Source organism: Anomaloglossus baeobatrachus, chromosome 3 (assembly GCF_048569485.1).
Source record: "Anomaloglossus baeobatrachus isolate aAnoBae1 chromosome 3, aAnoBae1.hap1, whole genome shotgun sequence".
NCBI lineage: Eukaryota > Metazoa > Chordata > Amphibia > Anura > Aromobatidae > Anomaloglossus > Anomaloglossus baeobatrachus.
The window spans coordinates 705,600,806-705,619,026 of NC_134355.1; the positions used below are offsets into that span (position 1 = coordinate 705,600,806).

An 18,221-nucleotide genomic window follows, 5' to 3' on the forward strand; every position below is an offset into this window, starting at 1 on the left:
TCTACTCGTCCTGTGGACAGATTCTTCCCCCTGTGCTGTGATCTCTGCTCATCTTGTGGACAGATTCTCCTCCTGAGCTGTGATCTCTGCTCGTCCTGTGGACAGATTCTCCCCCTGAGCTGTGATCTCTGCTCGTCCTGTGGACAGATTCTCCTCCTGAGCTGTGATCTTTGCTCGTCCTGTGGACAGAATCTCCCCCCGAGCTGTGATCTCTGCTCGTCCTGTGGACAGATTCTCCCCCTGAGCTGTGATCTCTACTCGTCCTGTGGACAGATTCTCCTCCTGAGCTGTGATCTCTGCTCGTCCTGTGGACAGATTCTCCCACTGAGCTGTGATCTCTGCTCTTCCTGTGGACAGATTCTCCCCCTGAGCTGTAATCTCTGCTCGTCCTGTGGACAGACTCTCCCAATGAGTTATGATCTCTACTCGTCCTGTGGACATATTCTCCTTCTGAGCTGTGATCTCTGCTTATCCTGTGGACAGATTCTCCTCCTGAGCTGTGATTTCTGCTCGTCCTGTGGACAGATTCTCCACCCTGTGCTGTGATCTCTGCTCGTCCTGTGGACAGATTCTCTTCCTGAGCTGTGATCTCTGCTCGTCCTGTGGACAGATTCTCCCACTGAGCTGTGATCTTTGCTCGTCCTGTGGACAGATTCTCCCCTGAGCTGTGATCTCTGCTCGTCCTGTGGACAGATTCTCCCCCTGAGCTGTGATCTCTGCTCGTCCTGTGGACAGATTCTCCCACTGAGCTGTGATCTTTGCTCGTCCTGTGGACAGATTCTCCCACTGAGCTGTGATCTCTGCTCGTCCTGTGGGCAGATTTTCCCACTGAGCTGTGATCTCTACTCGTCCTGTGGACAGATTCTCCTCCTGAGCTGTGATCTCTGCTCGTCCTGTGGACAGATTCTCCCCCTGAGCTGTGATCTCTGCTCGTCCTGTGGACAGATTCTCCCACTGAGCTGTGATCTCTGCTCGTTCTGTGGACAGATTCTCCTCCTGAGCTGTGATCTCGGCTCGTCCTGTGGACAGATTCTCCCCCTGTGCTGTGATCTCTGCTCGTCCTGTGGACAGATTCTCCTCCTGAGCTGTGATCTCTGCTCATCCTGTGGACAGATTCTCCTCCTGAGCTGTGATCTCTGCTCGTCCTGTGGACAGATTCTCCTCCTGAGCTGTGATCTTTGCTCGTCCTGTGGACAGATTCTCCCCTGAGCTGTGATCTCTGCTCGTCCTGTGGACAGATTCTCCCCCTGAGCTGTGATCTCTGCTCGTCCTGTGGACAGATTCTCCCACTGAGCTGTGATCTTTGCTCGTCCTGTGGACAGATTCTCCCACTGAGCTGTGATCTCTGCTCGTCCTGTGGGCAGATTTTCCCACTGAGCTGTGATCTCTACTCGTCCTGTGGACAGATTCTCCTCCTGAGCTGTGATCTCTGCTCGTCCTGTGGACAGATTCTCCCCCTGAGCTGTGATCTCTGCTCGTCCTGTGGACAGATTCTCCCACTGAGCTGTGATCTCTGCTCGTCCTGTGGACAGATTCTCCTCCTGAGCTGTGATCTCGGCTCATCCTGTGGACAGATTCTCCCCCTGTGCTGTGATCTCTGCTCGTCCTGTGGACAGATTCTCCTCCTGAGCTGTGATCTCTGCTCATCCTGTGGACAGATTCTCCTCCTGAGCTGTGATCTCCATTGATCATGGGTCTTTTGGCTGCTTCTCTCATTAGTGGTCTCCTTCTTGGGATGTCAGTTTTGGTGGATGGCCATGTTCTGTACGTTTGCAGTTATGCCGTACTGCTTCCATTTTTGGATGATGGATTGTCCTCCATGAGATGTTCATAGCTTGGTCTGTTCTTTATAATCCAACCCTCCTCTCTAGCCCTGACCTGTCTGGTGAATTCCTTGGTTTTCAAGATGCGGTTTGATCTCTGATGTTCTCACACAAACCGTTGAGTCCTCCACAGAACAGCTGTGGTTACACTGAGAAGAAATCACCCAGGAGGAGCAATGTCCTGATTATGTGACTTCTGGGGGACGACTGTCGCTCAGGATTACATATAAATGCACGTCACAGTTTTAAGATTCATATTTTTATAATCTTTAGAAAACTATGTATCATTTACTTTACACGTCACAAATACTTCTACTTAGTGCTGAAATATCACATAAAATCCTGTTAAAATACAAATGTTTGTGAATGTCATGTGAAAAATATGAAAAAGTTTATAGGGTATGAATACTTTTAGAAGACGTTGTATATACAGTATCTTTTTTCTACAGGTGATAAGGCTCATAGATAAGCTGGAGATATAGGGATCGGTCACCTCAGATCCAGGGGGACAGAGGAGTCTGGAGAAGGAGGACAGAGAAGTCTGGAGGGATCTGAGGCGATAAAGAAGTGTCTGGAAGAAGAGAAAGAGGAGACGGAGTGTGATGGCGGAAGACAGAGGATCATAAGAAAGAGGAAGACAGAGGAGCATGGAGGAAGACAGGAAGGCCTGGAGGAGGAGGATGACAGAGGGGCCTGGAGGAGGAGGACAGCAAAGTGTAGAGAAAGATTACAAAAGAGTGAGGAGGAATCTGAGGTTACAGAAGAGTCTGCTGGAGAACAAAGGAGTCTGGGGCAGTCTAGATGAGAAGAATACAGGGGGGGTCTAGAGGAGAGTACAGGGGGGTGTAGAGTAGGAGAGTACAGGGCGGGTCTGGAGGAAAAGAACAAAGGAGTCTGGGGCAGTCTAGATGAGAAGAATACAGGGTGGTCTAGAGGAGAGTACCGGGGGGTGTAGAGTAGGAGAGTACAGGGCGGGTCTGGAGGAGAAGAACAAAGGAGTATGGATAAGGAGAACAGAGGAAACTGGTGGAGGGCAGAGAATCTTGAAAGAGTACAAAGAAGTCTGGAAGGCCAGGAGAACAGAGGTGTCTGAGGGGAACAGAAGAGTGAAGATGGCGATGGAGAAATCTGGAGAAGATATTGTTTTGAAAGATATTAGAGGTTTTAAGGGAATCGGGCAGCAGGATTTCAGCCTCTCATCTATTTATATAAGAATCTAGGTCTTTCAAAGACAAGTCCAGCAACACCTCGCCAGGTTTGTTCCTCAAAGAGGAGGGGATTCTGGGCAGGGAATAGAGCTGGAGTGACAGAGGCTTCAGATCTACCATAGCCCTTTTCAGATCAATGCAAACACTGATTTCTCAGTCCTGGAGGAACAGACAGGCCATGTAAAGTTATTGCTCAACTTTTCTTTGAAAGAGAGACATGCGAATATTATTATTTTGACATTCTGCTGACAGAATTCCTTTAATACAGGCAGAGGAATCTAGGAGGAACCGGTCATTATACAACGGATGTATTCCACTACTTTCAGCTTATATTTTATGTATACTGCATGATCGACTGATTAAGATCCTTCACCCGCAGTCTGTAGGAATGAACAGATATACCAGAGACAGATTTAAGGAAGTGGAAAGATTTTAAGAATGGCAACTATGCCCTCGACATGGCCAAGATCTTCCAATAGCCACTAACATTCTGTGCATTTTCCTTTTCCTATTACTCTCTGAGGTTCTTCTTAAGAAATTAAAAATACACAGATTCTAGTAGGAGTAGAACTGCCATGGGGTCCAACACCACCTCTGCCTGGTATTTTACCCTTAAGGATTAGATGTTATGACTTTAAAGGGGTTTTCCCCAAAATAACCTTCATTTTAATGAATAGATCTTGGAATAATAATGACGTCCACAATTGAATATTATAGAAAAGGTTCCAATGCTGTGATAATCTTATACTTGTGCCACCGCTGTGTAATGGCCGTGTCTGACCGTACAGGACATGGTCTGATCAGACCACATCACCTGGGCCGGGGAGAAGTATAAAGACATTACAGCACGGGATCGCAAAATATCTTTTATTTCAAGTAAGACTCTTTTATAAAAAAAAAAAAAAAACAGGCATAGACCTGCTTTGCCTCACAGAAAGAATGGCTATGATCCTGGCTGTAATGTCTGTATACTCTTCTGTGTCCTTCCAGGCCCAGGAGATGTGGTATGATCAGACCATGTCCCTGTATGGTCAGACACGGCCGTTTCCCAGCACATAGCAGGGACACATAAGATTATCACAGCACAGGAACATTTTAGATCACATCCAATTGTGGAAATTATTATAATTCCAAAGTCTATTGATGAAAATGAACTTTGTGGGAAAACCCTCTTTAAGGATTGATACATGTAATTGTCTGATACATACTTAAAAAAATAAAATCATCCAGGTAGGAGCTGACTGGAGGAACTCCTGTTCGGGGGAAATATGGGGTGAATGTTTGCCCCATTGCGGTTCCAATTATTTTTCACCTTAAAGGAAGAAGTCAACTATAGTAAGAAAAAGAGCTACAGAAATATTCATTAGGGGGTCTGTAGTAGATCCTAAAGAACATAGCGTGCTACACAGGGATAAGCACACACTAGTAGGGAGGAACTGCCCTGGATTACAGTCACCAGTGGGGACCAGAGAGGGCATTATTTCATTGGGTCAGTTAATATTTAAGATCAGAGGGGTCAGGGTCAATATTTGAGTTGATCACAATTACTGGATGGTTACAGGAGACAGAATGTCTTGTGGGGGCAGCAGGGGCTTGGGTCACAGTCACTAGTAAAGAACATAAGGGCAGTATGTGAAAACAAATCTTTGTATTTAGTTAGGAGTTGCGGTGAAACATTGGAGTTACAGTTAATAATAGAGTTTACAGGGGGTCATATTGGAGCGGATCCCTGTTACTCATAAAGACCCCATATAATAAATTCTTTTTTGCCGATTGTAGTGTGCTGAGTCATTGCTCCAGAGGACAAGAGCGTACCGTGTGGTGCATGGTAGAGACCAATGCCAGGCAGCTGTTGAAAAGGCTCTATGTGTAGAGGATGCATGGCTGGAGTGGAGGTCTATAATGAAAACCGAGGACTGAGGATAAAAGCGTGCCGTGTGGTGCATCGTAGAGACCAATGCCAGGCAGCTGCTGACAAGGCTCTATGTGTAGAGGATGCATGGCTGGAGTGGAGGTCTAATGAGAACCGAGGACTGAGGATAAAAGCGTGCCGTGTGGTGCATCGTAGAGACCAATGCCAGGCAGCTGCTGCCAAGGCTCGATGTATAGAGGATGCATGGCTGGAGTGGAGGTCTATAATGAGACCCGAGGACTGAGGATAAGAGCGTGTCGTGTGTGCATGGTAGAGACCAGTGCCAGGCAGCTGCTGCCAAGGCTCGATATGTAGAGGATACATGGCTGGAGTGGAGGTCTATAATGAGACCCGAGGACTGAGGATAAGAGCGTGTCGTGTGGTGCACGGTAGAGACCAGTGCCAGGCAGCTGCTGACAAGGCTCCGTGTGTAGAGGATGCATGGCTGGAGTGGAGGTCTATAATGAGAACCGAGGACTGAGGATAGGAGTGTGCCGAGTGGTGCATGGTAGAGACCAGTGCCAGGCAGCTGCTGCCAAGGCTCCGTGTGTAGAGGATGCATGGCTGGAGTGGAGGTCTATAACGAGACCCGAGGACTGAGGTTAAGAGTGTGTGGTGTGGTGCACGGTAGAGACCAGTGCCAGGCAGCTGCTGCCAATGCTTCGTGTGTAGAGGATGCATGGCTGGAGTGGAGGTCTATAACGAGACCCGAGGACTGAGGATAAGAGTGTGCCGTGTGGTGCATGGTAAAGACCAGTGCCAGGCAGCTGCTGCCAAGGCTCCGTGTGTAGCGGATGCATGGCTGGAGTGGAGGTCTATAATGAGACCTGAGGATTGAGGATAAGAGTGTGCCGTGTGGTGCTTGGTAGAGACCAGTGCCACGCAGCTGCTGCCAAGGCTCTGTGTGTAGAGGATGCATGGCTGGAGTGGAGGTCTATAGTGAGACCTGAGGACTGAGGATAAGAGTGTGCCGTGTGGTGCACGGTAGAGACCAGTGCCACGCAGCTGCTGACAAGGCTCTGTGTGTAGAGGATGCATGGCTGGAGTGGAGGTCTATAGTGAGACCTGAGGACTGAGGATAAGAGTGTGCCGTGTGGTGCACGGTAGAGACCAGTGCCAGGCAGCTGCTGACAAGGCTCTGTGTGTAGAGGATGCATGGCTGGAGTGGAGGTCTATAATGAGACCTGAGCTCTGCAGTTGGGAGGACGGTGACGGAGGATGTGGAGCCTCGTGACTCACTGCTCATTACTCTTTATTCCAGCACTGATGTCAGCCTCTTCTCTTTCATGTTCCCTGTGACTTGTCCTGCGGTGACTTGAGTGGCCCCGTGTCACCGGGATGACGGCTCCATAAATGTATCCTCCTCCTACGTTATAAGGTGATGAATCGATGACTGCGATGAGCGCGTCCTGTCTGTGCCGTATATAAGCCCGGAGGAGCCGCCGGAGGAGCATCCCAGCCCGGACCTGCAGCATAGAATGGAAAGCCAGAGCCCCAAGTGTAACCGCGGAGTGTGCCTGCTCCTGGCCTGTGTCATCGCCAGCCTGCAGGGGGCAGGTGAGAGTACCGGGGCAAAGTGTACGGGCGGGGGAAATCAGACGGCCAGCTCTATGGGGACTGGGACAGTCAGTAACGATGGGGATTTGGTCACAACCATTAATATCACTGGTGATATCAGTTCACCCGTGGGCAGTGGTGTACGAGCCTGCCGGGGTGGGCTACAGACACGTAACGCATGGACTCGCTCCCCGAGGACTCAGCGCACTGCATCCAGGGAATATAGTCGTGGAGAAATGGCGTCTCCAGCATATTGGGCAGGTCTTGTACCGCAAACCCTCGGGGAGGGCAAGTACCTCGTGGAGCAGCCGCCATTTCTCTGTACAAGTTATTCTGGAGTTTTTCCTGAATTTCTCTCTTATCTTGTTTTCTTCCTCCCTGTCCAATAATGTGGCCACCCCTGAATGATGCTGCCCTTGCATGATGCCCTCTTGTGGCCGCCCATGAATGATGCCGCCCTCTTTTGGCCGCCCCTGGATGATGCCCTCTTGTGGCCACACCTGGATGATGCCGCCCTCTTGTGGCCACATCTGGATGATGCCTTCTTGCGGCCACCCTGGATGATGCCCTCTTGTGGCCGCCCTTGGATGGTGCTGTCCTCTTGTGGCTGCCATGGATGATGTCCTCTTGTGGCCGCCCCTGGATGATGCCCTCTTGTGGTCGGCCCTGGATAATGCCCTCTTGTGGTTGCCCCTGGATAATGCCCTCTTGTGGTTGCCCCTAAATGATGCCCTTCTGTGGCCACCCCTGCATGATGCCCTCTTGTGGCCGCCCCTGGATGGTGCCATTTTGTGGCCGCCCCTGGATTATGCTCTTCTGTGGCCTCCTCTGAATGATGCCCTCTTGTGGCCGCCCCTGAATGATGCCCTCTTGTGGCCGCCCCTGGACGTTGCCCTCTTGTGGCCGCCCCTGGATGTCGCCACTCCGGTTGCCAACGCACAGCGGCACAGACCAACACCACCACAGGTACGTGCAGAGGGCACATCCAGCCCATCCCCCAGCAGGGCCACCAAAGGGAAACTAACCCACATCTGTTCCTTGCAGGGGTCCCCGGCTGGGGCGTGGCGCTCCTGGTGATGACATCACTGATCCTCTCCTATCTGCTGCTCTGCATGATCTGCATGGTAAGAACCTGCGCATATGGGGGCGGGGGGGCACAGAGGAAGGACTAGAGCAGCTCATCTCCTGAGCCCAGTAATGGACCCAACACTAGAGTGGCTCATCTCCTGAGCCCAGTAATGGACCCTACACTAGAGCGGCTCTAATCCTGAGCCCAGTAATGGACCCAACACTAGAATGGCTCATCTCCTGAGCCCAGTAATGGACCCAACACTAGAGTGGCTCATCTCCTGAACCCAGTAATGGACCCTACACTAGAGCGGCTCCCCTCCTGAGCCCGGTAAAGGACCCCACACTAGAGCGGCTCCGCTCCTGAGCCCGGTAATGGACCCTACACTAGAGCGTATCTAATCCTGAGCCCGGTAATGGACCCTACACTAGAGCGGCTCTAATCCTGAGCCCGGTAATGGACCCTACACTAGAGCGGCTCTAATCCTGAGCCCGGTAATGGACCCTACACTAGAGCGGCTCCCCTCCTGAGCCCGGTAAAGGACTCCACACTAGAGCGGCTCCGCTCCTGAGCCCAGTAATGGACCCTACACTAGAGCGGCTCTAATTTTGAGCCCGGTAATGGACCCTACACTAGAGCGTATCTAATCCTGAGCCCGGTAATGGACCCTACACTAGAGCGGCTCTAATCCTGAGCCCGGTAATGGACCCTACACTAGAGCGGCTCTAATCCTGAGCCCGGTAATGGACCCTACACTAGAGCGGCTCCCCTCCTGAGCCCGGTAAAGGACCCCACACTAGAGCGGCTCCGCTCCTGAGCCCAGTAATGGACCCTACACTAGAGCGGCTCTAATTTTGAGCCCGGTAATGGACCCTACACTAGAGCGTATCTAATCCTGAGCCCGGTAACGGACCCTACACTAGAGCGGCTCTAATCCTGAGCCCGGTAATGGACCCTACACTAGAGCGGCTCCCCTTCTGAGCCCGGTAATGGACTCTACACTAGAGCGGCTCCCCTCCTGAGCCCGGTAAAGGACCCCACACTAGAGCGGCTCCCCTCCCGAGCCCGGTAATAGACCCTACATTAGAGCGGCTGTAATCCTGAGCCCGGTAATGGACCCTACACTAGAGCGGCTTTAATCCTGAGCCCAGTAATGGACCCTACACTAGAGCGGCTCTAATCCTGAGCCCAGTAATGGACCCTACACTAGAGCGCCTCCCCTCCTGATCCCGGTAATGGACCCTAGATTAGAGCGGCTCCAATCCTGAGCCGGGTAATGGACACTACACTAGAGCGGCTCCCCTCCTGAGCCCAGTAATGGTCCCTACACTAGAGCGGCTCTAATCCTGAGCCCAGTAATGGACCCTACACTAGAGCGCCTCCCCTCCTGATCCCGATAATGGACCCTAGATTAGAGTGACTCTAATCCTGAGCTGGGTAATGGACCCTACACTAGAGCGGCTCCCCTCCTGAGCCCAGTAATGGACCCTACACTAGAGCGGCTCTAATCCTGAGCCCAGTAATGGACCCTACACTAGAGCGCCTCCCCTCCTGATCCCGATAATGGACCCTAGATTAGAGCGGCTCTAATCCTGAGCTGGGTAATGGACCCTACACTAGAGCGGCTCCCCTCCTGAGCCCAGTAATGGACCCTACACTAAAGCGGCTCTAATCCTGAGCCCAGTAATGGACCCTACACTAGAGCGCCTCCCCTCCTGATCCCGGTAATGGACCCTAGATTAGAGCGGCTCTAATCCTGAGCCCGGTAATGGACCCTACACTAGAGCGGCTCTAATCCTGAGCCAAGTAATGGACCCTACACTAGAGCGGCTCCCCTCCTGAGCCCAGTAATGGTCCCTACACTAGAGCGGCTCTAATCCTGAGCCGGGTAATGGACCCTACACTAGAGCAGCTCCCCTTCTGAGCCCTGTAATGGACCCTACAGTAGAGAGGCACATCTTCTGAGCAAATTAATGGACCCAATACTAGAACGTCTCCTCTCCTGAGCCAGGTAATAGACCCTATAGTAGAGCGGCTCCTCTCCTGAGCCGGGTAATGGACCCAATACTAGAGCGGCTCCTCTCCTGAGACTGGTAATAGACCCTATAGTAGAGTGTCTCCTCTCCTGAGCCTGGTAATGGACTCAATACTAGAGCGGCTCCTCTCCTGAGACCAGTGATGGACCCTACACTAGAGCAGCTCCTCTCTTGGGCCCAGTAATGGACCCTAAAGTAGAGCGGCTCCTCTCCTAGGCCCAATAATGGAACCTATTGTAGAGCAGCTCCTCTCGAGCTCTGTAATGGACATAACAGAAGAGTAGCTCCTCTCCTAAGCAAAGTAATGGCCCAATACTAGTGTGGCTCCTCTCCTGAGCTCGGTACTGGATCCTACAGTAGAGCGGCTCCTCTCCTAAGCAAAGTAATGGCCCAAAGAGCAGCTCATCTCCTGATCCAGTGATGGTCCTCAGAGCGTCTCCTTTCTTGAGTCCAATCGGCAGCAGAAGTTCCTCTAGTCTGTGATCATTTTCCCCTTAATGTAGAGGTTCTGCAGTGACATGGGGGCCCGGTGGGTTAGGTCCATTCCTCAATATGTCATTCTACTGGTGTAGTCGGGGGTCCGGAACGGCATCTGGTGAGAGTTATTGGATTGTGCTTTCTATTACAGCCCCTCATGAAGAAGCAGCATGGATGCCATGGAGGCCACCGATCAGCACACGGGGGCCACCGATGACGGGCTCTGGTTACATTGTATCACTGCTGTATGTTGTAATATGTATGAATAAAGCCGATTTATGAACGGATCCGTCCCTGACTGTATCCTGCCGACAGTGGAGAATGGGGGAGGGCGGCTAAGCCGAGGGTCCAGCTGTACACACAGGGGCATACTGGGATCTCCGCTGACACGCATACCATTGCATTATGGGAGATTTAGTGCTCACACCGGGGAATGCAGAGTCGGGGACGTTACCCGTGAGCAGCGGCTGCCGCACCGCTAGGAGTCAGGATTGTGCGCAATAATTTTATTTAGAAAAAAGAGGAATGAGCAGAAATAACTGACGACGACACTCCCCAGCCCGCTGGCGCCGCTCCCCAGCCCGAGTGCCCGCCATCCTCACCCACACACTGAGCAGCACACGTAAGCGACACCAGAGGAACCGACCCTGCAGACAGGGGACACTTTACTGCCTGCTGAAAAGTCAAAGGGTGGGCGTGGCCTCAGGGCAAGTCACGTGATGTAGGTGGAGCAACAACTGGACACCAGGACACAGCATATACGGCACAGTCTGGAACCAGCCCAGGAACAGAACACACGGGGGAGGCGCAAAGTAGAGTCACATGGTGCTCTGCTCTGGGGTCTCCCAGGGTGGGGCACAGGGGGAGGATCAGTACTTTCCCAGGATGGTGGCCAGCAGCGCCATGCGCACATACATCCCGTTCTCAGCCTGGCGGAAGTACGCGGCCCGGGGGTCCGAGTCCACTTCAAGACTAAGGGGGAGAAGAAAAAAAAAGAGGTGAAAACCCGGAGAACGGTGTTACTACAAAGCATGGCATGTGAGCGCCAACACAAGGGGGCGTCGTGCACCCACCTGATCTCATTGACGCGCGGCATCGGGTGCATCACCACCATCTTCTTCTTGGCGCGAGTCATGATGTGCGGGGTGAGGATGAACTGCCCAAAACACTAAAAGAAATAAAATCGGGGTCAGCAGCAGCACAAGCCCCACCCACCAGCTACATTAGGCCCGCCCCCACTCACACTGTCGTACTCCTCCTGGCTCCCGAACCGCTCCTTCTGTATCCGAGTAATGTAGAGCACGTCCGTGTCCGGGAGCGCCTCCTCGATGCTGTCAAACTCCTCCTACAAGAGCGCGGAGTGTCAAAGGACCAACCCCCAATCTAGTCCCTGCAAAAGGCCCAGTCCAGCCCCCGCTCTAAACCAAACTCTGCCCTAACCCCACCCTCCACCCAGCCCAAACTTCCGCCCAAACCCCAACACCCAGCTCCACCCTCCATTCAAACCCAGATCCAGCCCCAACCCAGACCCTGCCCCAACCTCACCCTCCACCCATCTCAAGCCCCTACCCAAACCAGCCCCCACCCCAACTCTTCTCAAGCCCCAACCCCACCCTCCAGCCAAACCCCGACTCTGCTTCAACCAGCCCCCATCCAAACCTCAACCCTGCCCCAACCCAGACCTGACCCAAACCAGACCCTGCCCCAACCTCACCCTCCACCCATCCCAAGCCCCTACCCAAACCAGCCCACACCCCAACTCTTCTCAAGCCCCAACCCCACCCTCCACCCAAACCCAGCCCAAGCCTCACCTGCTTAGTGCCCTTGGAGGCCACAAAGTGGATGATGTTGGAGGGCATGCGCAGACTGCGTGGTGTCAAAAGGCCCAGTCCAGCCCCCGCTCTAAACCAAACTCTGCCCTAACCCCACCCTCCACCCAGCCCAAACTTCCGCCCAAACCCCAACACCCAGCTCCACCCTCCATTCAAACCCAGATCCAGCCCCAACCCAGACCCTGCCCCAACCTCACCCTCCACCCATCTCAAGCCCCTACCCAAACCAGCCCCCACCCCAACTCTTCTCAAGCCCCAACCCCACCCTCCAGCCAAACCCCGACTCTGCTTCAACCAGCCCCCATCCAAACCTCAACCCTGCCCCAACCCAGACCTGACCCAAACCAGACCCTGCCCCAACCTCACCCTCCACCCATCCCAAGCCCCTACCCAAACCAGCCCACACCCCCAACTCTTCTCAAGCCCCAACCCCACCCTCCAGCCAAACTCCGACTCTGCTTCAACCAGCCCCCATCCAAACCTCAACCCTGCCCCAACCCAGACCTGACCCAAACCAGACCCTGCCCCAACCTCACCCTCCACCCATTCCAAGACCCCACCCAAACCAGCCCACACCCCAACTCTTCTCAAGCCCCAACCCCACCCTCCACCCAAACCCAGCCCAAGCCTCACCTGCTTAGTGCCCTTGGAGGCCACAAAGTGGATGATGTTGGAGGGCATGCGCAGACTGCGTGGTGTCACGTATCTCAGGTTCACGCGGTACTGGGTCAGGAGGCAGGCGAGAGAGTGGACTGTGCGGCCGTGCTTCAAATCTCCCACCATGGTAATCTATGGACGAGCCGAGATAACAAGTGGCAGCGACATTTCGGATACATGTAGCGCTCCACCCACAATGAAGGAAGAAATTCCAGCAACTTCAGGAGAAAGTAGAATTTTCTTAAAAAACAGTTTCTTTATTGGTAATAAAAATATTAATATTCCATCCAAGCAAGACAAAAATAGAGAGGCAAGACAGAGGAGCTGTTTCCTACGCGTTTCAACCTGAATAGGTCTTAATCATGGAAGGCATTCCATGATTAAGACCTATTCAGGTTGAAACGCGTAGGAAACAGCTCCTCTGTCTTGCCTCTCTATTTTTGTCTTGCTTGGATGGAATATTAATATTTTTATTACCAATAAAGAAACTGTTTTTTAAGAAAATTCTACTTTCTCCTGAAGTTGCTGGAATTTCTTCCTTTCTTCATGTGTTCCCACCCAGGTCAGGGTGTTTCCGTGCACCGGAGGTAAGATTTGGAAGTGAAGAGGGGAGAGCTGAAGTTTCTTCGTTTTTGATATAGCTCCACCCACAATGGCACGGGCAACAACCCATCCCCCCCACCGTTACAGCGCGGCAGAAGGTACTCCATTCCCTGCCCCCACCTGCGTGCGCCCCGTCCCCTACTTACAGTCATCCCATTGACCGTGCCCAGCTCCTCTCGGATGGTGAAGATGTCCAGCAGCGCCTGAGTCGGATGCTCTCCCACCCCATCCCCCGCATTGATGACCGGTTTTCGGCAGTGCTTAGCGGCGAGCTGAGAAAGACGGTGCAGGAAGTGTTACTAAGAGGACGAAGGGGATAGCCGTGGGTGAGTGCTGACGGCAGTGACACGCACCTCCACCGCTCCTGGCTCCGGATGTCGCACCACCAGCACATCCGAGTAACAGCTCATTGTCTGCACCGAGTCTGTGAGAGACTCCCCCTTCTGCGAGGACGATGTGGTCTCCGAAAATGTGATCACTGCTCCGCCCAGACGATGCATCGCAGCCGCAAAGGAGCTGCTGGTCCGAGTGCTCGCCTCGAAAAACATGGAGGCCATCACCTTACCCTGAAAAAACAGCAGAGCGATGAGGAGAGTACCAGACAGAGGTGTGGCCATCAGAGAGACAGGGGAGGGCAGAGTGCCACAGGGGGAAAGGACGGGGGGCCCGAGCGCCACAGGGGGAAAGGGCAAGGGGCCCGAGCGCCACAGAGGGAGAGGGCAAGGGGCCCGAGCGCCACAGAGGGAGAGGGCAAGGGGCCCGAGCGCCACAGAGGGAGAGGGCAAAGGGCCCGAGCGCCACAGAGGGAGAGGGCAAGGGGCCCGAGCGCCACAGAGGGAGAGGGCCAGGGGCCCGAGCGCCACAGAGGGAGAGGGCCAGGGGCCGAGCGCCACAGAGGGAGAGGGCCAGGGGCCGAGCGCCACAGAGGGAGAGGGCCAGGGGCCGAGCGCCACAGAGGGAGAGGGCCAGGGGCCGAGCGCCACAGAGGGAGAGGGCCAGGGGCCGAACGCCACAGAGGGAAAAGACAAAGGGCCGAGCGTCACAGAGGGAAAAGACAAAGGGCCGAACGCCACAGAGGGAAAAGACAAAGGGCCGAGCGCCACAGAGGGAAAGGATGGGGGCGAGGGGCCGAGCACCACAGAGGGAAAGGACGAAGGGTCTCGGGGCGAGCGCCACAGAGGGAAAGGACGAAGGGCCAATGGGTAAGCGCCACAGAGGGAAAGGACGAAGGGCCAATGGGTGAGCGCCACAGAGGGAAAGGACGAAGGGCCAAGGGGCGAGCGCCACAGAGGGAAAGGACGAAGGGTCAAGGGGCGAGCGCCACAGGGGGAAAGGACGGGGGGCCGAGTGCCACAGAGGGAAAAGACGAAGGGTCAAAGGGCGAGCGCCACAGAGGGAAAAAAGGAAGGGCCAATGGGTGAGCGCCACAGAGGGAAAGGACGGAGGCGAGGGGCTGAGCGCTAGAGGGACAAAAAAAAAAAAAAAACAACAAAAAAAAAAACACAACAAAAAACCGAGGCTGAAGAGACAAGAGACACTGGAGACGCCCGGACCTTCAGGATATCGAGGGTGCGCTCCTTCTGCACCAGCATCCGCAGCGTGTGCGCCACATTGAAGAGGTGGGACATCTGGAAGAGAGCGGACAGTGGGGTCATCACGTGTCACATCAGCCAGAGCTGCGCTCCCTGCTGGAGCACGGACGTTACAGCAGCAGCTCCGGATGTGAGTGGAGTCAGAAAGCGCACTGCGCGGCTCACCTGGTCCTTGCTGAACTGCCGGACAGACAGGATGTGCTGCCCTATGAGGGGGTGCAGCAGCGGGGAGGTCTGCACATGGGGGAGGCTCTGCAGGGACAAGTTCTGGGGGGACGTGAGGCGCGGGATCGGGGGCGGGTGGCTGTAACTGTCCTGGATGGAGGAGGGATCTGCAAACACAAAACCGGTCATCAGTACAAGGAAAGGAAGGAGAAGCTGACTCCGCCCTGTAATGGGGACCCCACAACCCCCCCAACACTGGGGGGCACCCCACAACTCCCTACACTGGGATGACCCCACAACCCCCTACACTGGGGGGACCCCAAACATCAGGTGATAAAAAGCAAAATTACTGAGCCACAGGGCAGGCAGAGGAGAAAGGAGGAGCCATAATGCAGGCAGAGGAGGAGGAGCCAAAGGGCAGGAAGAGGAGAAGGAGCCACAGTGCAGGCAGAGGAGAAAGGAGGAGCCATAATGCAGGCAGAGGAGGGGGAGCCAAAGGGCAGGAAGAGGAGAAGGAGCCACAGTGCAGGCAGAGGAGAAAGGAGGAGCCATAATGCAGGCAGAGGAGGAGGAGCCAAAAGGGCAGGAAGAGGAGAAGGAGCCACAGTGCAGGCAGAGGAGAGAGGAGGAGCCATAATGCAGGCAGAGGAGAAAGGAGGAGCCATAATGCAGGCAGAGGAGAAAGGAGGAGCCATAATGCAGGCAGAGGAGGAGGAGGAGCCATAATGCAGGCAGAGGAGAATGAGCCAGAGTGCAGGCAGAGGAGAGAGGAGGAGCCATAATGCAGGCAGAGGAGAAAGGAGGAGCCATAATGCAGGCAGAGGAGAAGGAGCCACAGTGCAGGCAGAGGAGAGAGTAGGAGCCATAATGCAGGCAGAGGAGGAGGCGCCAAAGGGCAGGAAGAGGAGAAGGAGCCACAGTGCAGGCAGAGGAGAAAGGAGGAGCCATAATGCAGGCAGAGGAGGAGGAGGAGCCATAATGCAGGCAGAGGAGAATGAGCCAGAGTGCAGGCAGAGGAGAGAGGAGGAGCCATAATGCAGGCAGAGGAGAAAGGAGGAGCCATAATGCAGGCAGAGGAGAAGGAGCCACAGTGCAGGCAGAGGAGAGAGTAGGAGCCATAATGCAGGCAGAGGAGGAGGCGCCAAAGGGCAGGAAGAGGAGAAGGAGCCACAGTGCAGGCAGAGGAGAGAGGAGGAGCCATAATGCAGGCAGAGGAGAAAGGAGGAGCCATAATGCAGGCAGAGGAGAAAGGAGGAGCCATAATGCAGGCAGAGGAGGAGGCGCCAAAGGGCAGGAAGAGGAGAAGGAGCCACAGTGCAGGCAGAAGAGAGAGGAGGAGCCATAATGCAGGCAGAGGAGAGAGGAGGAGAAGCCACAGGACAGGCAGAGGCGAGAGGAGGAGGAGGAGGAGTGGGGGTGTTAGTGACACATAATAACCTGCTTCTGGAGACTTCTTGGCCGCTCGATCCTTCTGCTCCTCAGCTGCTGACACAGAAAATGTATACAGGTGAGTGATGGCAGCGCCACATGCCGAGCTCTGCACTGACACCCACAGCGTGTAAGGGCTAAACCCCCGACTACCATACCGAGGGTCCTGGCCTGCAGCATCTATACTGAGCCCTCCACTCACCCAGCTACTGAGGTATAACAGAGCCAACCGCAGCTCTGGAGGTGACTGGAGGATAAGACTTGATGTGACAGCAGAATAGTGAGTGCAGCTCTGGAGGTGACTGGAGCATAAGACATGATATGACAGCAGAATAGTGAGTGCAGCTCTGGAGGTGACTGGAGCATAAGACATGATATGACAGCAGAATAGTGAGTTCAGCTCTGGAGGTGACTGGAGCATAAGACATGATGTGACAGCAGAATAGTGACTGCAGCTCTGGAGGTGACTGCAGGATCAGAGACGAGGTAACAGCAGAATAGTGACTGCAGCTCTGGAGGTGACTGCAGGATAAGAAACGAGGTAACAGCAGAATAGTGACTGCAGCTCTGGAGGTGACTGCAGGATAAGAGACGAGGTAACAGCAGAATAGTGAGTGCAGCTCTGGAGGTGACTGGCGCATAAGACTGATATCATCATGATCATTTTATGTCGCTCATTGAGGGTCGATCACGAATATTGTGTAAATTTCTGTGCGGCTGCAGTGGGAGGGGGCGGGCACTACATAGGCTCCTCCCACAGCGGCAGTCATGAATTGGGATCCCGCTATTCACCTGATTGGTGATAATCAGCAGTCACATGATTAGGTTAATTTGGCCCCTCCCCCAGGAGATTTGCCCCGCCCAGTTACCGCTCCTGGCGCTGCTCCCTTGGCCCCAAGTCGCGGACGTCTTCCTGAGCCCTGAATATTGCAATAAAGGATTAGCACAGACCAAAGATCCAAAGTCCCATGACTGCGGAGCACAGCACTGACGAGGTTAATAACGCCGCGCTCAGGATCTCCGCTCGCAGTCAGGCAATGGCCACTAACCTGGTAGGCCGGGATCAGAGGCACGATGGATCCTGGGCGGCAGGTGGAAGCGGGTGTCTCCGGCGGGGCCGGCTCTGCGGGGGCTAGGCGCGCGGCTGCGCACGGTCTCACTCTGCACGGTGACGTGGCGGTGACGCTCCGGAGTCTGATAGGAAGCAGAGGAGAATGAATTAGGAGGACTAAAGATGGTGGGACCTCGCCTGCGGCCGTCAGGAGAATCCGCTCTTACTGGCCAGCACCTGCCTCTGTAGGTCAGTATGATGTCACTGCCGGGGCGCAACGTCACCGCCCGGTCGTCATGTCTCTGCCGGGGCGTAAGGTCACCGCCGGAGCGTCATTTCACCGCCCGGGTGTAATGTCACAGCCGAGGAGTAATGTCACCGTGTCACCGCCGGGGCGTAATGTCACCGTGTCACCGCCGGGGCGCAACGTCACTGCCCGGGCATAATGGCACCGCCGGGGCGTCATTTCACCGCCGGAGCGTCGTGTCACTGTCGGGGTGTAATGTCACCAACCGGGGCGTAATGTCACCAACCGGGGCGTAATGTCACTGTGTCACCGCCCGGGCGCAACGTTACCGCCCGGGCGCAATGGCACCGCTGGGGCGTAAGGTCACCGCCGGAGCGTCATTTCACCACCAGACCGTCATGTCACCACCCGGGCGTCATGTCACCGCCGGGGCGTAAGGGCCGATTCTCCTGTCTACAGAACTGAGTCCTGAGAATCCGGTCACACAAATAAGCACTGGCGAGAACCAGCAGTGCCAGACAGGGAGAAGAAAGGGTTAAATACAGGCGCACCGAGAGACTCTTC

General features: G+C 54.4%; 1 protein-coding gene across 1 annotated transcript in view; it reads right to left on the minus strand.

Annotated features, from left to right (window-relative positions):
- Window positions 1-10,490: 10,490 nt before the first annotated feature.
- CAD (carbamoyl-phosphate synthetase 2, aspartate transcarbamylase, and dihydroorotase) overlaps window positions 10,491-18,221 on the minus strand; it is a 171,245-nt gene continuing 163,514 nt past the window's right edge. The window contains 11 exon segments of the mRNA XM_075341406.1: window positions 10,491-11,054; window positions 11,156-11,250; window positions 11,326-11,427; window positions 12,548-12,703; window positions 13,321-13,446; window positions 13,528-13,740; window positions 14,728-14,802; window positions 14,932-15,098; window positions 16,369-16,416; window positions 17,229-17,279; window positions 17,409-17,553. Of these exon segments, the coding sequence (XP_075197521.1) occupies window positions 10,952-11,054; window positions 11,156-11,250; window positions 11,326-11,427; window positions 12,548-12,703; window positions 13,321-13,446; window positions 13,528-13,740; window positions 14,728-14,802; window positions 14,932-15,098; window positions 16,369-16,416; window positions 17,229-17,279; window positions 17,409-17,553 (1,281 nt within the window). The 3' untranslated portion in view covers window positions 10,491-10,951.